The sequence below is a fragment of the Peromyscus californicus genome, unplaced genomic scaffold, assembly GCF_007827085.1.
Source record: "Peromyscus californicus insignis strain IS unplaced genomic scaffold, ASM782708v3 Scaffold_2__1_contigs__length_46816999, whole genome shotgun sequence".
Classification (NCBI taxonomy): domain Eukaryota; kingdom Metazoa; phylum Chordata; class Mammalia; order Rodentia; family Cricetidae; genus Peromyscus; species Peromyscus californicus.
Genome location: NW_026294540.1, coordinates 6921343 through 6946033, shown reverse-complemented (window position 1 = coordinate 6946033; position 24691 = coordinate 6921343). Strand labels below are relative to the sequence as shown.

The window sequence follows — 24691 nt, the reverse complement described above, 5'->3', positions numbered from 1 at the left end:
TGAATAGAGTCAGGCACTCCTTGCTGTACGTACGTGTCTGGACAGTGGATGCAATGTGACCAGCAGCTGCGGGCCCCCAGCGCTGTGGCTTTTGTGACACGACAGAATGTAACCTGGAATTTTGAGCCAGAGAACCCCTTGTCCCCTTTATGTTGCTTTTTTTGTTTTTGTTTTTGTTTTAATCACAACTAAAAGAAATGAAACTAAGACATCAATTGTTAATGGTTGGAATGCTACTTCAGGGTTTCCTCATGTGTGTGTGTGTGTGTGTGTGTGTGTGTGTGTGTGTGTGTGTGTGTGTGTGTGTGTGTGGTGTGTGTGTGTGTGGTGTGTGGTGTGTGTGTGTGTGCATGCGTGTGTGTGGTGTGTGGTGTGTATGTGCGCATGTGTGGTGTGTGTATATGTGTGTGTGTGTGTGTGTGTGTGTGTGTGTGTGTGTGTGTGTGCGCGCGCGCGCGCTGTGGGACAAAGGAAACTAGTAATCATGTTGCCATCACTAGCTGAGATTCTGGTATGGCACAAAGGAAGTCACCTTTAAGATTTGTTTGGCTATGCCGGGCAGTGGTGGCGCACGCCTTTAATCCCAGCACTCGGGAGGCAGAGCCAGGCGGATCTCTGTGAGTTCGAGGCCAGCCTGGTCTCCAAAGCGAGTTCCAGGAAAGGCGCAAAGCTACACAGAGAAACCCTGTCTCGAAAAACCAAAAAAAAAAAAAAAAGATTTGTTCGGCTAAGGGAATCCCAGCAGCCTTTTTTTGGTCCAGATGGTCGAGCAGAAATTCTGGTGTTTGGGTGTTAGAGAACATTTCTCAGGTCTGTATCTCAACACACCATGGAAGCCCTGACCAGGGAATGAGAGTCTGCGATGCCCACAAAGAGGAGCCCGAGCTGTTTGGAGCAACGGTGGATTCCAGATGTGAGTCAGGAGGCTGACATATCAGGAAGGAAGGAAGCCTTGGAAAGCTTTGAAGGTCACCTCACAGGCCCGGGGACTCACAGGAGAGTCCCCTGGATGAAGAGAGAAAAGGATTGTCAGTGAGGCGATAGTTGAAACTCATCAGATACGCTTACACCGTGAATTCCTCGTGAAGACGAACCAAGTACCTTGTAAGGATGGCAGTGCCTCTCTTGTTATTTTATAAACTAAGAAACAGGTGAAAAGTGTTAAGTGCCTTCTTTCTGTGCATGGATGTTGTGTGTGTGTACATTCACATGGGGAGTGCACAGACTTGTGTGCATGTGGCATGTAGAGGTCAATCCTTGGATGCTGTTGACCTTTTTACTTCATTTATTTATTATTTATTATCTATCATCTATCTATCTATCTATCTATCTATCTATCTATCTATCTATCATCTATCATCTATCTATCTATTTATCTGTCTGTCTATCATCTATCGATTTATCTGTCTATCTATCATCTATCTATCTATCATCTATCTATCTATCTATCTATCTATCTATCTATCTATCTATCTACTTTTGAAGTGGAGTGTCTTACTGGCCGGAAACTCTCTGATTAACCCTCTCTGCCTACCAAGGACACCTAGAAATCTGTCTGTCTCCACTTCTCCTACGCTGAGATTACAGGAGCGTAATACCACACTCGGCTTTTCTAAAGGGGCTTCTGAGGATCGAACTCAGGTCCTCGAGCTTACCCAGAAAGCACTTTATCAACTGAACCGTCTCCCCAGACCCCATTTGCTCTTTTGTACATTGCTCTTCTAGAGCTACAAAATCATCTACGAGGGCTATTTCTCTCTGGAAAACTTCCATCTAATCCACGAAAAATAAATGATAGTTTTGAATAGCGCTGGTTTGCAGACTTGGTGATGATATTCATTATCAGGTAACATCACGAGAAAAGGCAAAACCCACACATTACTCACTTTGCGGTGGGATTTATTTTGAATTTAAATTTGATTATGCTCTTACCACACTTCCCAGGATACAGAAAGTGCAGAGAGACCTGCCTGTCATGCCACAGCAGAACGCAGATGATGGAAACAACCAAATTTCTTGTGGACAATAAAGTAGGCAGAGAGGTGGCTGTGCACCGTGGGGAGGTGTCCTGGTCAGCCTTAATGGCCAATGTGACACACCCTAGAGGCACCTGGGAAGAGGGAACCTCCATGGAGGAATCACCCAGATCTGATTGGTCTATGAGATGTCTGTGGGGCTATGTCTTGATTGCTAATTGATGTAGGAGGCACAGCCCTCTGTGGGTGGTGCCATTCCCCATGCAGGTGGGCCTAGCTGAGCATGAGCCCATGAGCCAGTAAGCAGCTTTCCACTGTGGCTTCTGCATTGGTCCCTTCTTGCGTTCCTGCTCTGACTTCCCTTGAAGATGGTTGTGACATGGAAGGGCAAGCCACATAAACCCTTTCCTCCCCACGCTGGGAGTGTTTTGTCACGGCATCAGAAATGAAACCAGATCGGGGCTAGCAAGGGAAAACCACAGACAAAAGGATGCCTACAGAGCGTGTCGTTCATCCACATCAAACAGGCCTTATTTGACCTGGTTGGTCAGCGTCCCATCACTGTGACAAAATGCTTAGGACAGCCACATTTAAAAGAAAGAAAGGTTTATTTCGGCTCATGACTTTGGAGTTTTCAGTCCATGGTTGATTGGTTCTGTTGCTTTGAGACCTGTGGTGAGAAGGACATCTGGTGCATACATACACACACACACACACACACACACACACACACACACACACACACACACACACACACAGTGAGAAAGACACAGTCAAGATCCCAGTAGCCTCTGGCAGAGTACATCTAGTGTCCTAGTGTTGTTCCACTGAGGACCAGATCTTTAACTCGTGAGGCTGGGGAGTTGCTCCTTCAAGTTACCCGTTCAAACAAACAAACCAAATACTGAGAGAACACTAGGAGAAGTGGGCACTGGCAGGGTATCTGATGGTATTGATAAATGAGTGTTTGGAAATGGCATTATACTCAGTATTAATAAATGAGTGTCAGTTTTGTCTAATGTGTTGCTAAAATATATTTGCACAAAGAAGACATTTTAGAAAGAAAACCTAGGATAAGTTGGACAGCCTTAATACAAAACCCCCAAATCTGGGATTTCAGTTTTAGGGGGTTTTTTTGCAGCATTTTAGACTTCAGAGTTTGGAATGAGGGATGCTCAGCCTGTAACATTTATGCAAATATTTAAGAATCTGGAAAAACTGAACTCTGAAACATGTCTGGTCCCAAGCATTTCTTATGAGGAATATCCAATTTCTTCCTTGAATTGGTAATGGAAGGTCACTATAAAAGTTAACTCAATGAGAGCAAACGATGTTACTAAATTCTAGTGATCTAGGGAACTTTCTTAACTATTGAGGAGAAAGTGGTGAGATAGTTATTCGAGCAAGACATCTTAGGAAAAGCAAGTCCTGGAGGTGGAGTTCTGGGCATGAGCCTGGGGCTGGGAGCACAGTGGACACCCTGGAAGTTGTTGGCGCTCTCTCTACCTCCAGACACTTCCTAGATGTACCCGCTAGAGTCCCAAAGCACCTGGCTTTGGGAACCACTATATTATTTTCTATTAAAACATACTACTGGGGGGTGCTGGAGAGATGGCTCAGAGGTTAAGAGCACTGGCTGCTCTTTCAGAGGTCCTGAGTTCAATTCCCAGCACCCACATGATGGCTCACAACCATCTGAAATGGGATCTGATGCCCTCTTCTGGCATGCAGGCATACGCGCAGCCAGAATACTGTATACATAATAAATAAATAGATCTAAGAAAAAACATGGCTCTCTGATTGTTCTGCTCAAGTGTAAAAGGAGGCTTGTACTCCAATTTCATTGCATGGATCACGCATGCGCTTCCATTGCCGGCTCTCTCGGCTGCGTTCTTTTCTGCCACAATCTCTGGGTGCACCCAGCATTTCCCCCACGTGTGTCTGAACCCTCCCCTTGCTCTGCAGCTTCGTCCCCAGTTTAGATGCCACTGAACACAGAGTTTTCGCCTCCTGACGCGCAGCTTGGTAGATGACCCAGATCTCCAGCTTCACTTTATTTTACCCTGAGGCACGGTGTTTTTTGTTTGTTTGTTTAACATTTAACAAAACCCCACCACTGGACTGTAACTCCACAAGAACAGCGCCTATTTTTGTCCCCACCTAAGTGCTAGGCTCAGTGCACACTTGCACAAGATTTGATGCCATTTGGGAACACAAAATCCACATTCCAGGCCATTGGGTATGTGGGGGGGGGGGTGTTGCTAAATTGTACGGACTCTCGGAGTCAGACTGACTGGGTTTATATGCCGGCTGTCCTTGTGCTGCTGTGTGTCCTTAGACAGCTTACTTCAATTCTCTGTGCAACCATTTCCTGACTAACAGCAGACTTCAGTTCACAGGGGCTTTTCGATCACGAAATGAGTGAATAATATTCGCAAACCACTTAAAGGGTACCTGATGCTGAATCTTACACATTCCCATACTGTTCTAGCTGTGTACTGTTATTACTGGTATACACAGTCCAACATGCATACAGAACATAAAAAGTTTCATTCTTTTATCCCATCAGATTTTAGTTGCAGGGATATGCAGCAGCACCAGGAAACACTGTGAGTGTCATCCGGCTGGAATGTGGAGGTGTGGTGCACACCCCACTGCCTTTAAGCTAGTGTGACATGAATGCTCGTGCAGTTAGCTGTCTGTCTGACATGGGATGTGCTCATTAAACCAGAATACCTACTGTGTTCCAGCTCTGTACCGGATGTTGGGGACACAGCAAAGAGACGAACAAGAGACTATGCAATCATGGACTGGAGGGTCCTGGTTCATCCACATTCACTCAAGGACATGTCGGGTTTAGAAGAGGATGGACGGCAGAGGCAGAATTCAGATTAGAGGCAAGGTAGAACTTTCAAGATGTGGCAATCAGCAAACCCTGGGGAGTACTAGCTTGACTTCTCCTTCTCCCTAAACCCCTGTCTGAGGAAATAAGGAATCCCATAATTTGAATGGTGTTAGTGAGGTCCTGTGTAAGGTCACAAAGACAGATTGGGCTCATTACCATATTTCCCATTATCTCTGTAATTATTTGACTCTTTCAACTGTTCGCTGGACTTTTGGAAATGGGATTAGACTGTCCAGGTCTCTGAAGTCCCTCCCTGCAGGTAGATGGTGATTAGCTCCGCTGTGGTCAGAGAAGTACTGGGCACAGAGAGGTGAAGGATTTTCCCCAAGGTAACACAGCATTGCTAACAAGGCTGAATTAGAACTCAGAAAGATGCCATCTTTATGGCTAGGTATGCTGCCTGAAGGACACAGAAGCATAGAAATCTCTTCAGCTGCGGCTGTAGGGATGCCTAGGTTTACAGATTCTAGAATCCCTTCAGCCCCATCTCTCCTTTCACAAAGGAAAGGATAACACCATTAGGTATGGAAGCACCCTCTAGGAGTGGATGCTTTTACTATGGTGTCAGCATCAAGTCCCCAGGAATGTTGGTATTGGGGAAGATTCTGAAGTCTGGTCCCAGGAGTTCACATCAGAATTAGCAATGCCTTCCAGTGGATAAAGATCAGTTGTGGGGTTGAGGATTTAGCTCAGTGGTAGAGCACTTGCCTCACAAGCACAAGGCCCTGGGTTCGTCCTCAGCTCTGGGGGGAGGGCCAGGAAGGCCAGTTGTGCCACGCCTGTGTATTCACTAACCAACACGTGGATGTGTCTCAGCTCCTGGGGTGGCTCATTGGCCCCTGGGAACACAGAGAGTGGAGCCCTGTGAAGGAAGCAGAGGTGGGCAGAGAAGGCTCTACTGTACAAAATGACAGAGGAGCGGAGTTGGAATCATATTAGAGAAGCCAGCCCTCATGTTTAAGTCCATGTGACAAAATAGAAGAAACACAGGTAGGCAAAATAGGGCAGAGGATGAGTTGGGCTGTGAAGTCCTTCAGAAAATGGCGTATGTCTTCTCTTTGGACCCTCTGCATCCAGGGCTGAGTCAACCAAGATCCAAGAGCAGGCATTAGTTCATGATGACTGGACCGGAGTGACCAGGCAGTGGCGTCAACAGCATCAGCCATCGGATGGACATTTATAATGAACTAGACCCTGAGCTAAGTCCCCCATGAGTCATGATGGATTTAACCCTCACAACGGTCATGTGGAATATGCATTCATGTCTCCATTTCTCAGGTAGAGAGACCGAGGCAGGATTTAGTTCCTCCCCTGAGGTCATCCAATTAAAAAGTGGCAGAGTTGAGCTTCATGCCCAGCTCCATCTGATCCCAGAGGCTATGCTTTTAGCCTTTCACAATAACGGATTTTCTTTACTAAACTATTTCCCAGACTGCTTTGTAGCCCCTATACCATGACAATTCTGTTAATCCTCCCAGGCAGTCTGTTTAAACCCAAAATATTCAGTCTCTGTAGAATTTCGTGTAAGACTGGTCTGGTGGTAATGGGTTCTCACGGAAGACATTGAAATGGAAGGTCTGCCAGGAAGGATGGTTCTACACTGGGTACTTGACCGGACTTGAAGCAGTATGGAGACATGTCTCTCTGTCTATAAAGGTGTCTCCAGAAGGTTGAATGGCAAAAGGAAGACTCCTCTTGGGTATGGATAGAATTGTCCCAAGGACCTGCAGTCTCAGACTTTGGAGAAAAGATTTATAAATGAATGAATGAATGAATGAATGAATGAATGGTGAGCGGCAGCAAACCTTTCTCTCCCTTTGCTTCTGACTATGACGGAACAGGACCAGCTGCCTCACAGGAGCCGCCAGGCTTTTCCCCACCGTGGTGGGTTCCAAGCGCGAGCCAGATAAAGCCCTCCTCCCTTGGTTTGCATCTTGCTGGGGATTTGGTCACAGTAGCAAGACAACTCATGCAACAGTTGAGGTCACTCCTTCAATCTTATCCAACTAGAAATGGCAGGGCTGAGACTGCTTCAGAGTCTGGGTTCCAAGCCCTGTCTTGTGAGAGGGAACCACAGCACTCGGAAACCACTGTGTGCTTCTAAGCACGGGGATCCCTGGTATCCGGTAGACTGCATAGTTCCAGTCTGAGGTGCTGACTATCCCCAGAATTCTCTCCCATAGCCAATCACTGTATTCCCCCCCCCCCACAAAGTCCCATTATTCTATGAGAGGCACATGGGCACACCACGTGGCCATCTTAAACATCCGCTTCCTCATCCTTACACAAGTAAGAGAAGCTTTCTCCTTCCACCTCACCTGGTTGTTCTGGGTTTCCAAAGAGGCAAGGATACACAGCCGGGAGCTTTTCCATAATACCAGGTAAGAAGGACAGGCATAGTTTAGCTGGAGGGGTGGCTCCATGGTTAAGAGTGCTTGCTGCTTTCCCTGAGGACCAGGGTTCAAATCCCAGAACCCACATCGGGACCACCTTTAACTCTAGTCCTGGATAAATCTTGCACCCTTTTCTGACTTCACTGAAACACCCACACATGTGGCATCCACTACACACTTCCACACTAAAGATAAAATAAATCCTTTTTACTAGAGGGCAGGCACACCTCTGAAAGGTTGATTGGTGGAAGTAAGGTCCCATCTACCTCTGATTCCCAGAAGTGACTCAGTTCATACCCAAATGTCATGACTAAGGATCTCTTTAAATATCCAAGGCTAAGAAGGGACAGCAACCCAAGGAAGGGCAATAGGCCCTACAAGCAGTCTAAGGATGGGGAATTTGAATACAGCGGATCAGGGAGAGGGAAGTGGAGAGTCCACTCCCCAACTTTCTTTCCTGTATTCTCAACTCTCCCAATCCCAATCTCAACTCCTGGCCCCTCTACCCCCTTTAAAGCCAACAGATGCACTTCTAGTTATTGACCAGAAGGGGTCACTGCGGAGCAAGCAGAGCCCCAGGCACTCCTAAACCAGAACACAGCCGTCCATCGCACAAAAAAACCCATCCTGTTAGCCGTTTCCAGACCAGACCTTTATTCCCGTGTTCTGGTTTTTCTTGCCCTATCCTGTTCTCTCTCCTCTTCATCTTTTACACCTCCTATTCTCTTGCAAAGAATGTACAAAGTCCACACTGATGTTGGGGACTTCGGTCCACACTGCTACTAGGTCTACAAGAATAAAGGGGTTTTTTTTTTTCTCCCCCTCTTCGGGGTGGGACCTGGTGTCAGTGTTTGGAGGTCCCTAGGACTTAGTGAAGGTTCCGTCTAGGAGTTTCAAACTCTGGAGGTAGGCGAAAGTGGTTACTATACCAAGTATTGAAAGGCTCCAAAGGGAGAAATGGGCTGGAGGATCCCACTGGGAAATGATCCCCCGGGAGAACCCTACGGTAAAACGAGAGACATTGTTGTCTACATCCTGTGTTTCTGGAGTTTAAGATTCTGAGCCTCTGCTGGGATTGGGGCGAGGGGGGGGGAGGCAGAAAATGGAAAACCAAAAAGTTACTAACTCCTTGTAACCCTCAAACACCCCCCCCACACCCCCATCCCCACCCCAGTGCTTTCTTTGCCAAATCGGACTGCTGCTCCACACACAAGCTGCGGGTTCTCAGGGGGTGGGGAGGAGGGGTGGGGGAGGGGTGCGGGCTTTGGCAGCGGGGACGCGAGGCAGGCCCGCTGCAAGGCACAAAAGAGATACCCTTTAACAGCGCCGCAGGCACAGATGTGACGCTGCGACCCTCTGCGGGTGGGGGCCGGCTCGACAGATGGCGAGGAACCGCGCTGGCGACGGATTGTCCATCAAATGGCATTTTCTGGATGGGGGACGCGGGGAGCCCACGGCCCCCAGGCATAAAGAGGAACATAGGGGCACCCCCACTTTGCAGAGCTCAGCAGTCCTTCCCAGAAGCGGGGAAGGTTGAAGGCAGGTTGGCGTGGGCGGATAGGTGGGGCTGTTTTTACTAGCTCCCTCAATGGAAGATGCGCTCCAGAGTCTTGCAAAGGGATAGGGAGGTGGCCCAGCCCCGGGAGTGCGCATGCAAGGGTTGAGGGGAAGGCCTGCGACAACGGAGGAGGGGTGAGGGCTGGGCCTGAGGATCTCCAGCTTGGTTCTGTTCCGGGTGCTTGGGTCTCTTCTCAGAGGGGTCAGAATAGCAACTCAGTGGCCACCGGGCCTTGGAGACAAGCGCACGCCCCGCCCTTTCTCCTCCCTAGACCTGCGGGCTTTTGTTATGCAGATGGCGGCGGGAGGCTGAGCCACAGAAGGAGGGGTTGCTGGGGAAGGAGGAGACCGCGAAGGGGAGGGAGGAAAGTACAGCTCGCGCGACCAGCCTCCTCTCCCAACGTCACATTGTGCAAGAGACAAAACCCGGGCGCGCTGGAGCTCACACGCGCACGCACGGCAGACGCCCCGGTCGCCTCCTCTCTGTTCTCTGCGCGGTAGAGAAAGCCGGCCCAGCTCTGCTTTGCTGAGGACGCGGAGCTCAGCCGGCGGCTCCCAGCGCAGCTCAGAGCCAAGCCAGGAGGTGAACCCAGCCGAGGGACCACCAGGAGGCTGCCTGGCCAGCTCGAGACGTCCGTCCCATTCTATCCCATCCCCCGCCCAGAACTCTGATCTTTTCCCACCCCACCCCTTGGGGTTTCACGCGGACAGCGCCCCGGGGAGCCCAGGGCGTGTCAACCGGTTTGGAATCCACGTTTCAGCACTTCGGACAGCGCCCCCGGTCTCCCGGACTCCTTGGGCTTTTCAGGATGGCGAGCCTGCAGCAGGGCGAGAAACAGCTGTTTGAGAAGTTCTGGAAAGGGACCTTCAAAGCGGTGGCCACTCCACGTCCCGAGAGCATCATCGTTGCCAGTATCACAGCCCGAAAGCCACTGCCAAGGTAATGACCTCGTTTGTGAGTTGGGGACAACTGGAAGGTCCCCCCCCTTTTCTTGCCTGTGCCCCAGAATCTTGACAGGTGGACGCAGGCAACTGAGCCAGGGTGCCTGGACTATGTCTGTCATGCCCAGTATCTCACGCTGGAACATGGGAAATATTCGCTTGGGTAAGGAAGAGGCTGTTGAAAAGGGACAAGAATTCTTTGGCGGGGAACTGCACTCCCACAGACTCCACACCTCCTAGGCAAAACCCCTTTGCTTTCTTAGGGTGGGCGGTGTGGCTCGGGTATGTACTTGACTGAAAACTTTTCTAGCTATCACGAAGCTCATAGGTCAGGGAGGTGCAAAGCAGTGGTGGATTTGCAGTGTTGGGCGAGGGGTGCTGTACAAAACAGGAACTCAGCACGGACAGTGTTCAGAGAGTGTATTTTAACCCTCAGCTCAGAAACTAGTGGGCTCTGACAAAAGCCCATATGCTATTCCTCCAAATACACTCCAAACAGCACCCTCCTCCAGGCTTAGCTGAGGCTGCTGCTGCTGGTGTTGAATTTTTTCCTCTCCAGCATCCGAAACCAAGACTCTGAGCTCAAAGTCAGCGAGAAGGTAATTGTAGAAGTTTTATTTATTTTTTTTTTTTAGGAATCTGGTGACTTTGAACTTTGGAATGAGTTGTGGTCCTGGGGTGTTGGCAAAAAAAAAAAAAAAAGACCAGAGGGGAGAATAAGGGAAGAAATAAAATGCAGGAGAAGACGAGAACAGGGTGCAGGGTGAGGAGGAGGTTGGGGGGGGCACAGAAGCCCTCCACGGCAGAGAAAAACCCAATGTTTTCTTAGCTTGTTAGATTTAGAGGAGTTTGAGATGAAGGCTGTGCCCTCTGTCAGGAAAAATCAAGGCTGTATGAAAACCCATCTCTTGGTACTGCTGGCTGAGCGGTTCTGAGAGTTAAAGGAAAGAAGTGGATCTGGGGGGACCACAGGCAGGACTGATTAATCCTGGCAGGCTGCATTTGGGAATAGATTGAAAACATGTCTGGGAAAGAGTCGCTGACAGAATGCCTGGTCTGAAGCAACTAAGTCTGACTTTCCAGCAAGTGTGGGGACGGCGAAGGTTGACTGGAGAAAAAAATATATATATATCTGAGAAGAGCAAACTCACACCCACACCCAGGAACTTTTCTTTGTTCTGACTGAGGCTCAAACAGGTCTTTAGACAAATGGAGCAGCCTATGCGGGGGAACGCATGGACCGGAAGCAGGAAGGACCAGCAGAATGTAGAGCCTGTGAGCAGAGGCCAGCTTATGCACAGGAGAAGGGGGAAGCCCGCTGATACGGGCTGGAGAGGTGATGGGGGGGGGGGGGGGACGGACAATGACATCAAATGTCATTAAAGCTGGTGTGCGTCTGCTTGCTCAGAGGTTCTTTGTAGAGAGTTTGACGTCAGCGCTGTTCTCCTCCTGGTCCTCTGCCACCGGCTTCACCTTCCTGCTTCCAATGTTGGCACACCAGAGCTGCACGGGCCGGAGAAAACGGGCTTGCTGGAGGAACCAGGGGGAATTCGTCTGGCGACAGAAGTATTTGGTCCACAGTCTTGTCTATTTTAGGGGTACATTGGGGGGAGGAAAGCAGGTTCTTGATGCTGTTTTAATTTAGAAAAGTGTCCCTGATATTACCACACTTGGGACCTTCATGGTTCTGCCTCCCTGTCTGTCTGTCTGTCTGTCTGACTGTCTGTCTGATTCTACCAACATACCATTTTCTCGCCAATAGCTTCAGTCATATGAATTGACTGAGGGATAGCCTAGTCCTACAGCTTTTATTCATTTTAATTTCATCTGTGTGTGACTTTTACGAGAGTTTCGTATACCCTTTCTCACCCTTGATGTGTTTTAATGTCCTGGGTTTCTATTCCCCTGGACAGCACCCTTGAAGTTTATGCCAGAGTTCCATATGCTCTTGATTGATAATTTGCAAGAATATTTCTATGATTGGTGGCTCCTCCCTGTAGAACACATTTCGGGTAGAGATTGCAGGGAGCATTTATATCCAAGTCCCCAGAAAGGCCTGGGCTTAGTTTTGTGTCAACAGACTAACCGTAAGACCTGAATCATCCCCATTCTCACCGACATCAGCTGCCTGCAGTGATGGTCAGTTCCGGTTCCCTTCCAGTGTTCTGTGTCACCGGGAGGGTAGAAATGTCATCTTTCCAGAGCCGAGCTCTTAGGAGGAAAAAGGAGAAAGATGCCGCATAGCTTCAGCGGAGCCTTGGTGACTCTTTTTGAGACAAGCTACAGACTTGTTCTCATTAGAAATGTTTAGCTGTTTGAGCCAAGCCCGGCTCAGTCAGAGGATCGGCACAATCCATGCCTGTGGGAAGATGGGGGAGGCGTGGGTGAGCCACTAGCCAATCCTGTTTGTTACACACTTAATATTTGATTGTAGATGAGGGTCCCTCCCCTGGATGAGCCTCCCCCAGGATATCTTAAGTCTATGGCTGAAGATAATTTAACGCCAGGACTGAGGTATGCATTTTAAGTTGTTGATTCCACAGCAACGTGCATACGACAGACAACTGCTTTATAAGCAGAACCCCCTCTCTCCCTGGCTCCTCCCTTCTTCTCCTCCACACCCCCCACCCCCGTGTGAGGCATTCTTGATGAGGCAAGAGTTTTATCATGTTATCAAATTTCCAGCGGATGTCTGACTCAAATGTCAGGCAGAGCACAGTGAGATGCCATAGACTGTAGTGGTTGCTTAAGTGCCGATGGGAGCGTCAGACAACCTGGGATCCTGAACTAGAACCTTCACCTCACGGGACATGGAAATAGAATCTGTACCTATCACTGCCTCAGCCTGTGTGAGGACTGAGCCAGGTGAAAATCTGCCATGTGTGGCACACGGTGTTTGCTCCATAGACCTTTGTCCTATAAGGAAGCTCACGGTGCCTAAAGGAAAACGCAAAGTCTCCAGTTCTGTTTCTTTTCTCCCTCAAACAATGCTAACAATTGACATCATGGAAGTTCAGCTCTGGACAGCTACTACATTGAGGTGAAATGAATATGTAGGAGGTCAAGTTGGCATGACCCATAGTTCCCCCTCCATGTAAGTGGCTTAATATTTCTTCCTGTTACTGGGATAAAATAACCCCCCAAAAGCAACTCAAGGGAGAAAGGGTTTATTTCAGCTCATAGTTCAAGAGTTTAGAACAACAGAGTGGGAGCTTTAGACAACTGATCATATTGAATCCATAGCCAGGGACAGAGTGATAACACTCAGGCTCAGCCATTTCCTGATAGAGCAGCAACCTAGGGAATGGTGTCACCCACAGTGGTGGTTTTCCCACTTCCATTAACCTAATCAAGATCATTTCCCATGGGCATGCCCAGAGGCCCACCTTCTGGTGATGCTAGCTCTCATTAAATTGACAACTGAGATTAACCAGCATGGAAGGTTCACTCTTTTCCTCTCTGGCTGTTGAGTTGGGGGTGGGGCACAGGGAAGTAGTATCTGGATTCCTAAGTGATCCGTAAACACCTTATAGAACAGCCTTTGGTTTGTATAGGAAACATGGGGATTGGCAGGCTTAAACTCCCCCTCCCCCTTTTTTAAATACCGTAATCTCATTCCAAGTTTTTATCAAATCTATAGCAATTAAATAATTTATAGTTCACATCAATAATTCTTTAAGAACAAAAGAGGAAACCCAGGCTTAGTGGTGGACACGTGTAGTGTCAGCATTCAGGTCATTGAAGCAGGAGGATTTGTGAGTTCAGCACCAGCCTGGGTGAGACCCTGAGGGAGGGGATGGAGAGAAAGGAAGGAAAAGTAAGAAAGAAACCAAGAGGAGGAGACAGAAAAGGGGCATTTTAATTTGCTCCTCTGTTGCGGTTATAAAACACTGACCATATGCGACATTGGGGGAAAGAGTATGTTTCCTCTTACATTCCCAAGTCACACTCCATCACTGAGGGAAGTCAGGACAGGAACTCAACACAGGAACCTGGAGGCAGGAACTGATGCAGAGGTCATGGAGGGATGCTGCTTATTGGCTTGCTCCTTATGACTTGCTCAGCCTGCTTCTTATAGAACCCAGGACCACCAGCCCAGGGATGGCACCACCCATAGTAGTCTGTACCCTTCCTTACCAGTCATTAATCAAGAAAATGCCCCCACAGGTCTTGCCTACAGGCCAATCTGATGGAGGCAGTTCCTAAATTGAGATTGCCTCTTCCCAGGTGGCTCTGGGATGTGTCAAGTTGACAGCTGAAGCTGAGTAGAACAGAGGAAAAGGAAGAGGGGGAGGGGCGGGAGAGAAGGAGAGAGGGAGGGAGGCAGGAATGTGAGTAACTATTTAGAATGGAAATTCTAACAGGGATGATCTTAAGAAAACCAAAACAAGAATCAGCACAATCAAACCTCACCTTCTAGGACCTGGCAGGAACCCCCCCCTCCCTCCCCAGGAGTCAATAAGATCAACGACCTACAGGGAGACCTCTCTCTTACACCCACAAAGAAGGAGAGTCACATTGTTAGGTGTTCCTTTAATTCCTTTGTTAATCACTCAGCCTCAAAAAGTTTGTACCTAAGAAGTTCCCGGATCAGCGAAAACCTAGCCTTTGAAGTAGCTCAAACCATAATAATCATATCGATAAATAGCCAGAGCCAGGGACTTAATGAACATGTAAAAATCATTAGGAATTAGCATATGAATTGTTGGCGGATGCGTGAGTGTTTGTTAAGGGCTAGAGCAGCAGCCCCCCCTTAAGTAGAGTGTGCCTTCCTTTTGCTATTTGTTTGGCAAGCTATTAATTTTCTTCAAAAATCCTTTCCATGCAGAATACTCCAGAAGCTGACTGGAGCCCAGTCCCTGTCCAAAGGCTCATAAATTCCAAACTATTGGAGGTTTTACAGCATGAGGGGAAAGATGGCCAAATTGTAAAGCAGGGAAAAAAAATGCCTTTGAGCCATTTAATTTGAGACTCCCCTTGGTGCCAAGCAATAGGTGAACACATTTGTGCTGACTCCATGGTGGGATCAGGGTGAGGGGCATTTGGATGGCGTTTTTTTCCTGACAACCGGTGGTTAAGAGCTAATGTTCTGAGGGTCCCGGAAAATGCTCGCCCTGGCTGTGAACACATGCTCTTCTGGGGGAAGGGAGTGACACGATCAAACATTTCCCCATCTGAAAGATTGAAATTTGTTGAATGGCACACAGGGGCCAGTGGTGGGGACCCTTAGTGACATTTCTTCCGTGTTTGCTGGGCAAATGTGGTTATCTTTAAAGAAGCATGGAGTGGAGATGGTCAAGGGATGTCGGATGGGTTGATTGAAATGTGCAAGGCTCCAATCTGGGGGGAAGCTGAGCTCTCTCCCAGCCCCACCTCGATCTGACACTCTGAGGGTTCTGATCAATGCCATTGAATGACACATGCTGCAAACAGACTCTCCCTGGTGTCAGAATGAGGCTCCCCAGATAAAGATGTCTGTCTGGCTCCAAGCGTAGCCATGCTACCCAGTAGAAGTCAGTAGCTTAGATCAAATGCCATCGGCCTTGTGAGTCTCCATAGGCTGCCACCAGACTCTGGCAGTCCCCAAATCCTAATTTCTGTGAGGAGGAAAGAAGCCCCATTAATGGACCTTATGCTCCACAAGTACATCAAGTGTGGTACAGGGTCATAATAAATTAAAAACCTGTCCCCACTTTCTGGAAAGCTGAATCCGTCTTCCCGCAAGCTAGAATTGGTCAGGGCATAGGAAGAGCACTAAGACTGCTGAGGCATGAGAGGATGTTCATGGGGTACTCAGACTCCCTGGTCTTGCCTCTCATTCATGCCGATACTCTGTGTGTTTGTGTGTGTGTGTGTGTGTGTGTGTGTGTGTGTGTGTGTGTGTGTGTGCATGTGTGCTAGTGATCACCTGTGCCTGCCCCTGCCCAAGTGTGTGTGTGTGTGTGTGTGTGTGTGTGTGCATGCTAGTGATCATCTGTGCCTGTCTCTGCCCAAGTGTGTGTGTGTGTGTGTGTGTGTGTGTGTGTGTATGTGTGTGTGTGTGTGTGTGTGTGTTTGTCTCTGTCTGTCTGTCTGTGGCTATGTCACAGTGTGCCCCGCAGAGATGCCTGTCTCTGCTTCCCCAGCACTGTCTCTGTCTCTGTCTCTGTCTCTGTCTCTCTCTCTCTCTCTGTCTCTCTCTCTCTCTGCATGTGTGTGTGTTCAGGTGCACACACATGTGCATGTGTGTGCACATGGAAGCGAGAGGACAACACTGGGTGTTATTCGGGCACGGTCCACCTTTTGTTTTGCTCTTCACATTTTCTTTGTTTTTGAAACCAACTCTCTCACTGTCTGGACCTTGCCCAGTCAGGCGGAGGCTAGCCAGTGTGCCCCGCAGAGATGCCTGTCTCTGCTTCCCCAGCACTGGGATGACAAGTGCGTGCATCCATCAGACCCGACGTTGTTACGTCGTCGGTCAAGCGCCTCTGTTCCTTTCTGCACGTGTCTTTGCGGTTCTCCAAAGAGGCTGAGTTCTGCAGAACTGTGTGCAGAATCTGCCAAGCAAAGAATGGACTACATCAATAGTCCTCCTTACTACCTACAAGCACTCGCTGCCCAGGAGAATTCTGCCAAATGACTCGACCTCAGTCTTGATTTCCTCATCCACTAAATGGGCTAAGAATAGCAACCACTCCAAAGAACCATTGAGGGGACTGAGTGAGCTCATTTATGGATAGCACTGCCTGGCATGCGGGAAGGACTTATTCTGTGTTAGTTCTTGTTATCAATAATAAATCACAGTTTTTATTATTCCTTCAAGCTGGGCCCATCATGGAGAAAAAATGGAATAAAATACGGTTCCTCCCTTTAATGGTGTAACAGTTTTCCGAAAGGGAGACACAAACCCACAAATGCAGGCCTCCGGTTGGTTAGGTTTATATACTCCAAGCAGGGTGGGCGTGAAGGTACAGGGATATGGTTCCAACAGAGAAGGGAGAGACCCCCAGCACAGCACAGGGACCCTTGGCTTATGTCCACAGTTCTCCTGAAGTATTTGACCTGTGAAATGGACATGACTTTATTTTTTCGTTAATTTAATCTACCAGTGAGACGTGATAAGGAGGAATAAATGGGGTCTTTGTGCTCAGGAGGGTCTCAGAGACCATTTCTCCTTCCAAGAGTAAAAGCTGGCGAAACCATTCAGAGGGGTGTCACCTGTGGGGGGTCACGTCATCACCTGTGGGGGGCACCAGAAAGGAACAGCCCATGTAATAACCATTTACACACACACACACACACACACACACACACACACACACACACACACCACTCCGCCGCTGGCTCAAGGGCACTGTCTCTGGTGTGGGCCATTAGGTTTCTTGTCTTTCATGGTCTAGGTAGCTAATATAAATGCATTCTGTGTTCTTTGAGCAACCAGCGATGATGGGGGAAATGGGCAGAGAGCCCACAGACATCGAAGGTGGCATTGCCCACCGGGAGCACAAAGCACAAAGCAAAAGCACCTGCATCTGGCTGTGGCATTGAGTGATGTTTTCACTTATTCACACCTGCAGTGGTTTTATTGAGATACTGCACAGTACAGTAGCGATCGACCAACAGGAAGTCCTTGCTCTTATGGAAGAAAAAAAAAAAAAAAGACAGGGAATAAAGTACCATCAATAAACAAATAGATGGTCAGGTGACAGCCCTGTAAAAAAAAAAAAAAAAGAGGAGAAATGGGTGTAGGGTGAGGGGAGGAGCCACTTTGTGGAATATAGTGGTCAAGAATCCGGATGAGGCCGGGCGGTGGTGGCGCACGCCTTTAATCCCAGCACTCGGGAGGCAGAGCCAGGCGGATCTCTGTGAGTTCGAGGCCAGCCTGGGCTACCAAGTGAGTTCCAGGAAAGGCGCAAAGCTACACAGAGAAACCCTGTCTCGAAAAACCAAAAAAAAAAAAAAAAAAAAAAGAATCCGGATGAGAAGGAGTAGGCTTCTGACAACTGAGGACAAAGTATTTGAATTAGCGGGAACAGTGGTGAACAGGTCCTGGGTTGGAAGCGTGCTTGAGATATTTGAAGAACAGTAGAGGGAGAGAGTCACAGCTATAGAAGATGCCTCCCAAGATGCAACAGGAACTAGATCAGGGGGAATCTTGTGAGCCTGGGAAAGAGTCCCTAGGCTCTCAACTCCTAATCTCCCCCACCCAGGGGGGTGTCAGTCCTGGCAGCCTGGGTCCCCATCCCAATCTGCTCTTGTAGGCACCTGTCCCTGACTCTGATGCAGCCAGGGGTGACTCTGAGTAGCACAGCTTCCTTCCTGTGTTAAAGCGAAGCGGTGACATTTCCAGTCTATCTGACTGTGACCCATCAGATCAGAAAACTGAGACAGACGACTTTTAGACCGGACTCATGGCGGTAAATTTTGTTCTCATGGTGTCAGGGGGATGAGTCTTAACTCTCTCTCATGGCCTGGTGTATACACCAGGGCTATTCCTTGCACCTAAAAGCAGTCTCCAGGCTCTGTACACTCTCAGCTCTCTCTGTCTCTGTCTCTGTCTCTCTCTCCTCACCTTGAAATCTTGCAAAGGGAGTTCACACACACTACAGCCTTTATGTGGAGTTCCATGAAATAAAAATTCTAAATTAGGGTGTCATAGAAACAAAGCCAAAGGAAATATAGGAATGGGCTGGAGCCTAAAACAGTTATTAAGTAATTCATGTCTCTATGCGTCCTTTCAAAACAAGCTGTAAGATCCCCTGGACACAAATGTATCCCATCCCATGCAAGGAATCCCTCAGTTAGTGGATTCCCAGAGCTCAGATCTTGCCTGCAGTTTCACAGAGCATAAACACTCACCGATGGGACACTGCTCCCTGGCTTCATTAAAAGTTCAGCTTAGCCAGAGAGCTGGAAGTCTGAATGACAGTTACAGGCCTGTGGGAAGAGAGGCGTGGGCCAGCAAGATGGCTTAGTGGGTAGAGGCACTTTCAGCCAAGCCCGATGGCCTGAGTTCAATCCCTGGGATCCACGTGCTAAAAAGAGAAAAAACGGTGAGTCAAGATAACCTTTTTCTTTCTGTGAGCTGAATGAACTCGGGTACTTGTTACAAAGATGCCACTGACCAACACAATTGCCAATATATCCAGAAGTGGCAATGTTCCTCCCTGGGATTCCGGGGAGAACAACTTGAGCCACAGAGGCCAGGGACAACATCTTTCCCAGGATCTTTGTGGGATCCTAGAACGTATTATAGGAATTCAATGTGTGAGTAATGAGCAAGAATAACGCAGCCAAAAGCCCAGACGAGGAAACAGAACTGCGCACAACAGCAGCCCCAGAAGGGTAGGGCTGAGAGCCTGGAGATCCCTCCGTGACTTCATTTACAGGTTGAGGACCAGGGAACACAACTCAGAATGTGCAGAACAACAGAATGCATGTGTAATTCGTAAATATGTATGCATATTGATGTTCCATTATTTTCCCACTGAGAGAGAGAGATGTAATGGAAAAAAGAAAAAAAAAAAAAAAACAGAGAGAAACAAAACCCTGAGCTAGGGGAAACGGCTTAGCGGTTAAGAGTACGTATTGACCTTGCGGAAGACCCAAGTTCAGTTCCCAGCATCCTTTTTGGGCCTCTTACAACCCCCTGTAACTCCGGCTTCAGGGGATCTGACGCCCTCTTCTGGCCCCCACAGGCACCTGCATGCTCAAAGGTGCATATCCCCACCACACATACAGGCACATAATCAAAGATCAAAAACCTTTAAAAGAAGAAAGCTGGGTGTAGTGGCCCATGCCTTCCTTTCATCCCCACCCTGGGAAGGCAGCGACGGGTGGGTTTCTGTGAGTTTGAGAATACTCTCACCTACATAGTGAGCTCCGGGCCACCTGAGGCTACACAGCGAGAATCTGTCACCAGTAAACAAACAGCCTCTGTGAGCTCTGCAGCCACGGCCTCTGGTTTGAACAGACATCTCTACTGTAGTCAGTTGACCAAACACCAGACCTGTCTTGCCACCTCAGGCCCCTTCGTGCCCCTGAAGGGTCTCCCGTGGCATATGCTGACCACTGACTCGCTTGGGGATCCTGATGAGATGTCCATCTGCGCCCAGACTCTGCCTAGAAGAGCAGGTGAGCGGGTGAGCAACTAGGATCAAGTTTCAGAGCTTGCAGGAGCAGAAGACAACGGGCTTTTGTTTGTCCGGTTCCCCTGCCCCAGCGCCCCTCCTACAGCCAGGTGGCAGGTGATGCTGGGGCCCTGTCCACTTCCAGAGATGTGGTGGGTGTCTGAGCGCCGGTGCTCTGTGGGCTGCGGGCCATGCGACAGGGCATTTGGGGCAGAAATGAGAGGCCATTTCCATCCTGGTACTTCCTACCAATTCCACCTTTTACCGTACTTCTGTCACCTCACCGTGGTGATCAGTCCACAGTCAGGTGAGAGGTCATCCAGAGGACACATTTCAGGAACTGAAACAGAGCCTCAGTAATTTAGGGACAGGGAGACCGTGACACAGAACAAGCATGGTGTTTCAGAACACACCAGAGAGAAAAATCTCAGAGCTACTGCTGACATCCGGTCCCAAGACATCACAAGGCTCAGAGGTCTCCGGGGAAAGAGGCAAAAATATTGACCAATTCTCCTCTCACAAATAGACAAATGGAGCTCAGAGGTGTGGAAGGATTTGCCTGAAGTTAGGCAAGCTGCCACTGTGGGTGTCAGTCAGTCTTGACTATTTACTGTTGTAAATGTCAATTTTATGTCCATTTTACAGGAGAAGAAACTGAGGTCTTATAATAATCTAGCATAGACATAGACGTCAGATCTTTTGTTCCAAATTTGTTGCTTCCATCCCTCTGAGTTGCAAAGTCCTTGGGCCCAAGGGGGTATACCTCCAGTGTAGACCCACAGAGCCAGGGCAGAAATGACCCAGACACCTTCAGCTACTGAACAGGCTGTATGACAGAGCTGCCCCTGTAAACACCAGGGTATCTGCTCATCTCACCGTGTAGAGAACCAGCATAAATCGATAATAAATCAGTTCATCAATCCTGCTGCAGTGGCCTTAGTCCAGGAGCTGGGACTAGGGTCCCAGTGACTATGGAGGTGTTTGGTGTTTTCTTGGGGTCTTAGGAGGAAGTAGGTGTCACAGAGATCCCAGCTGTGGCTCAGGTCATTTGCTACTGAAGATATCTGATGTTCGCCACCCACGCTTGGTTCCAAAGAGTCACCTGCTATAGCTCTCCATATTTTGTGCTCTGTGTCCCCATCCCTCTGGCCACCCCACCACAGGAAAGTAGAAACTCTCCTTCACCAGGTAGATGGTCATTAAGTGCCTGGGGAGGGGGCTGTGCAGCTGGGAGGGCTCTGGTTCTCTGGTTAAACCTGTGTGGCCATGAGCATGTCCTTAGCTACCCCTAAGCCCAGCAGTCTGACCTGTAACAAAGAGATGGAATGGTTATGGATTCTTGGTGGGACTTGAGGATCAGACATGGTTGCCCTCGGCCACTCAGGTTCATGTCCAAAGAGAATTTGAATGTGGAGTAGAGGGACATGTAAGATACACTGAGATTTTTACCCCTGACTAGAGTGAAACTTGAATGTAAGATACACTGAGATTTTTACCCCTGACTAGAGTGAAACTTGAACCTGAGAATTGGAGCAGTCTATACTTGACTATGCAGGTGGAGAGAGAGAGAGTCATGGGCATTGCCCAAGTCACACAGTATAAGGCAATCCAGATTTTCTCACTCCGAGAAGTTATCCATGAAATGACATAATTGTAACTACTGGTAATAGTTTTTGAGAATTTGGTGTTTGCCCAACCCTGAGCAAAATACTTTATCTGCAGTCAGTCACCCTTTGAAGTAGCTAGGTACTGTGGCATTGTGTAGATGAGAAGATCAGGGAGATGGGCAGTTGGCCTAAGGTCACACAGCTAGGTAATGTGAGAGCTAGGGTTTGAATCTTACATAGATAACATTGTCTGAAACACCCATTCTGCTTATCAGACACAGGAAGCAAATCAGGGCACCATATGGAAACATGGGAACTCTTGACAAGCTGCTTTCTTACCCAATAGATGGCTCCATCCTGCTCCGTCTTGGTGCCACAGTGGGGCACGGGAAAGAACATGGCTCAGGATATCCCATCCATTGGCACTGCCTGGTGCTTCTATTTTGGGACTTGTCCGTTTGATACTTACATTAATGTCACAGCCTCCCTGCAAGCAAGTTTTCCCAAGAAATAGAAAGAGACAAGGAGAGTAAGTTTTGACTAAGACCATCTACCCCAGGCCAGTTCATCTAGGCACAGACATTGGGCAGTTATGGTCATTTTCACATACATTATTCCCCATGGTTTCTGAGAACTGGACCCAGCCCTCCATTCATTTCTTGTACATTCTTTCATGCTACATCCTACATCCATTGATTTTATATCCATCCATCTGTCCTTCCACCCATCTACACTTTATCCGTCTAATCATTCATTCATTCATCCAATATGTAGACATATTCATTCTCCAGGTATTCATCTGTTTTCAAACTACACTTTTTCTGTTCATTCATCTACCTACTATACATACACACTTCTATCCATCTACTCATTCACCCAACCACTCATCCACCCATTCAACCACCCATCCACCCATTCATCTACTCATCCACCCATTCACCACCCATCCATCCATCCATCCATCCATCCATCCATCCATCCATCCATCCATCCATCTGCTCATGCACACACCCATTTACCCATCTATCTACCCATCCATTCGCCCACCCACTCATCCACTCATCTACCTACCCATCTATCCATCTTCCCAACTAATCAATATTTATTGAGATCTACTTTATTTATTTAACTAATGATAAAAAGCTGATAGCTCGGAATATTTGCTTTGATCTTCTAATCCTGATTCCTTCCTGAAAACTTAACAGCCAGGCATAGTGGGACACAGCTGAAATCTCAGCACTTGGGGGCCCAAGGGAGGAGATTTGGGGGTTCAAGTTCAGCCTGGGTGCAGAGCAAGACCCTGTCTCCAAATCTAAACAGCAGCCAAAACAGTACACAAAGACCTTGGGTTTCTTTCCTGCTCTGGGTTATTTTTGCACTGGAGATTTTCATGATGGTATTTATTTCATTCCTGTGAGAGAAAAAAAAAATCACAGTGCTTGCCATGGTCCTTTTCTCAAACCCGTGTCAAGGGATTTCACATCTGCCTTTGGTTGCTTGCCCGTGCCTTCACCCGGCATTGATCTTCTATCACGAGCAAAGCCCAACAATTAATAAAAACGCCTCCATTTGGAAGCTGCTTACACTTGGGGTTGGGAGATACATTTCTAAAGAATTCGCGAGCAGAAAAGAGAATGGAAGTTACCACTGTCACAAACAGAACCAAAGCCATGAGCTACAGCAAAGCAACCTGGCCAAGGTCACACAAACCAGCAGTTGTACAATGCGGCTGTGGACCTCTCCCATTCATAAAGCAGGCTCTGTGTTAGGTAACATACAGTGATCATTTCACCGCATCTCGGCCCCCAACGTTCTGCATCAACATCCTCGTTTTATAGAATGTGAAGGTGGAGCTCAGAGGGTTTAAGCGATGTGGTAAAGGCGATGACCTTGCAGGGGTCCACATGGGGACTGCAGTTCGGTTGAGGGTGTGGAGCTCCAAGTGTCACTGTCAAGGCTCCCTTGTCCTGCCACCATGCTTCTGTGTGATTCTTTGGGGCTCAGGGCCTGTCTTGAAGCTTATCTCCTGGGGCTGGCAAAGTGGTGGGATAGTGATGGTCTCTCCTGCACTGGCAGTCATCCAGAAGGAGGCCCAGACAGCCCTGCTGGTTAAAGCTGTCCTTAGAAAGAGGGTTATCAAACTGCCCACAGATCCTTGGGAACCTTGAAGGTGATACTCAAGGGTCACACTCTCACCCAGACTATAGTCTTTATGTTGATCCCTACAAGGCTTGGCCTTTACCAAGTTGGTTACATCCTCCAAGCCCCACGCTCACACTATGAAATGGGATAAGTCTTCAGGGAAAGGAGACAGCAGGTGTTAGCTATTATTCTTATGTGTTCTTTTTTGAAAGACTTGTTTTTTTCATTTTATTTTATATGTATGAGTGTTTCACCTGCATATGATAAACCAGGTGAATGCCTGGTGCTCCTGGAGGTCAGAAGAGGGCATCGGATCTCCTGCACCTGGAGTTATAACCATTGTGAGGTGCCCTGTAGGTGCTGGAAGCTGGACCCAGGTTCAGAACAGCAAACTCTCATCACTGCCCAGTTGTCTCTAGACCTTCCCATGTGTTCTTGACCAGAGTTAAATTTCAAGATGGCGCCCTGGGGAGACATTAAACCACAGATGGTATAGACAGTGGGGTAGGTAGACATTTCTTAAGCACCAGGGTTTACCGTCCATTTCCACTTACTTACACTCGGCTCTGCATCATTGAAAACAGTCTTCAATGGTTGTTGCAAGTAAAGACAAGTTCAGAGAGGCTATTCTGTTTTCCCAAGGTTGCCCAGCCTGGTAGAGCTCTACCCATTGGTTATCAGTTGAAACATGTTACCATGGTGATGTACATCATCCCTGCCCATGTGACACCTGACTGGTTCCCATCCCCCAGAAGCAATCTCTTTCTTCTTTTTGTGTTTCTTTGAGCCTCTTTAAATTCCCTCCCTCAAGAGCTTCAGAACTCCTAAAAAGCAAAAACTGAGACACACATCCTTCCTGTCTGCAGCCTTGACATAGCCTGCCTGGGCAGAGAAGGTAGAGCCCTGGCTTGATTATAGTGAAAATAGAGAGAAGGAAATCCACAAAGGCTGACAGCTCAAAGTATTACCTCCACTGCACATGCAGCAGCCCCTAAGCAGCCCCCTACCCCAGGCCTCTGAGACTCACTGTATCTCTTGAAAGAGGACAGTTCTCTAAAGA

General features: G+C 48.3%; 1 protein-coding gene across 1 annotated transcript in view; it reads left to right on the top strand.

Annotated features, from left to right (window-relative positions):
• Window positions 1-8704: 8704 nt before the first annotated feature.
• The window catches only part of Srrm4 (serine/arginine repetitive matrix 4), a 160159-nt gene continuing 144172 nt past the window's right edge, over window positions 8705-24691 (top strand). The window contains exon 1 of the mRNA XM_052755158.1: window positions 8705-9771. Coding sequence (XP_052611118.1) covers window positions 9641-9771 — 131 coding nt within the window. The 5' untranslated portion in view covers window positions 8705-9640. The remainder of the gene's footprint in view (window positions 9772-24691) is intronic.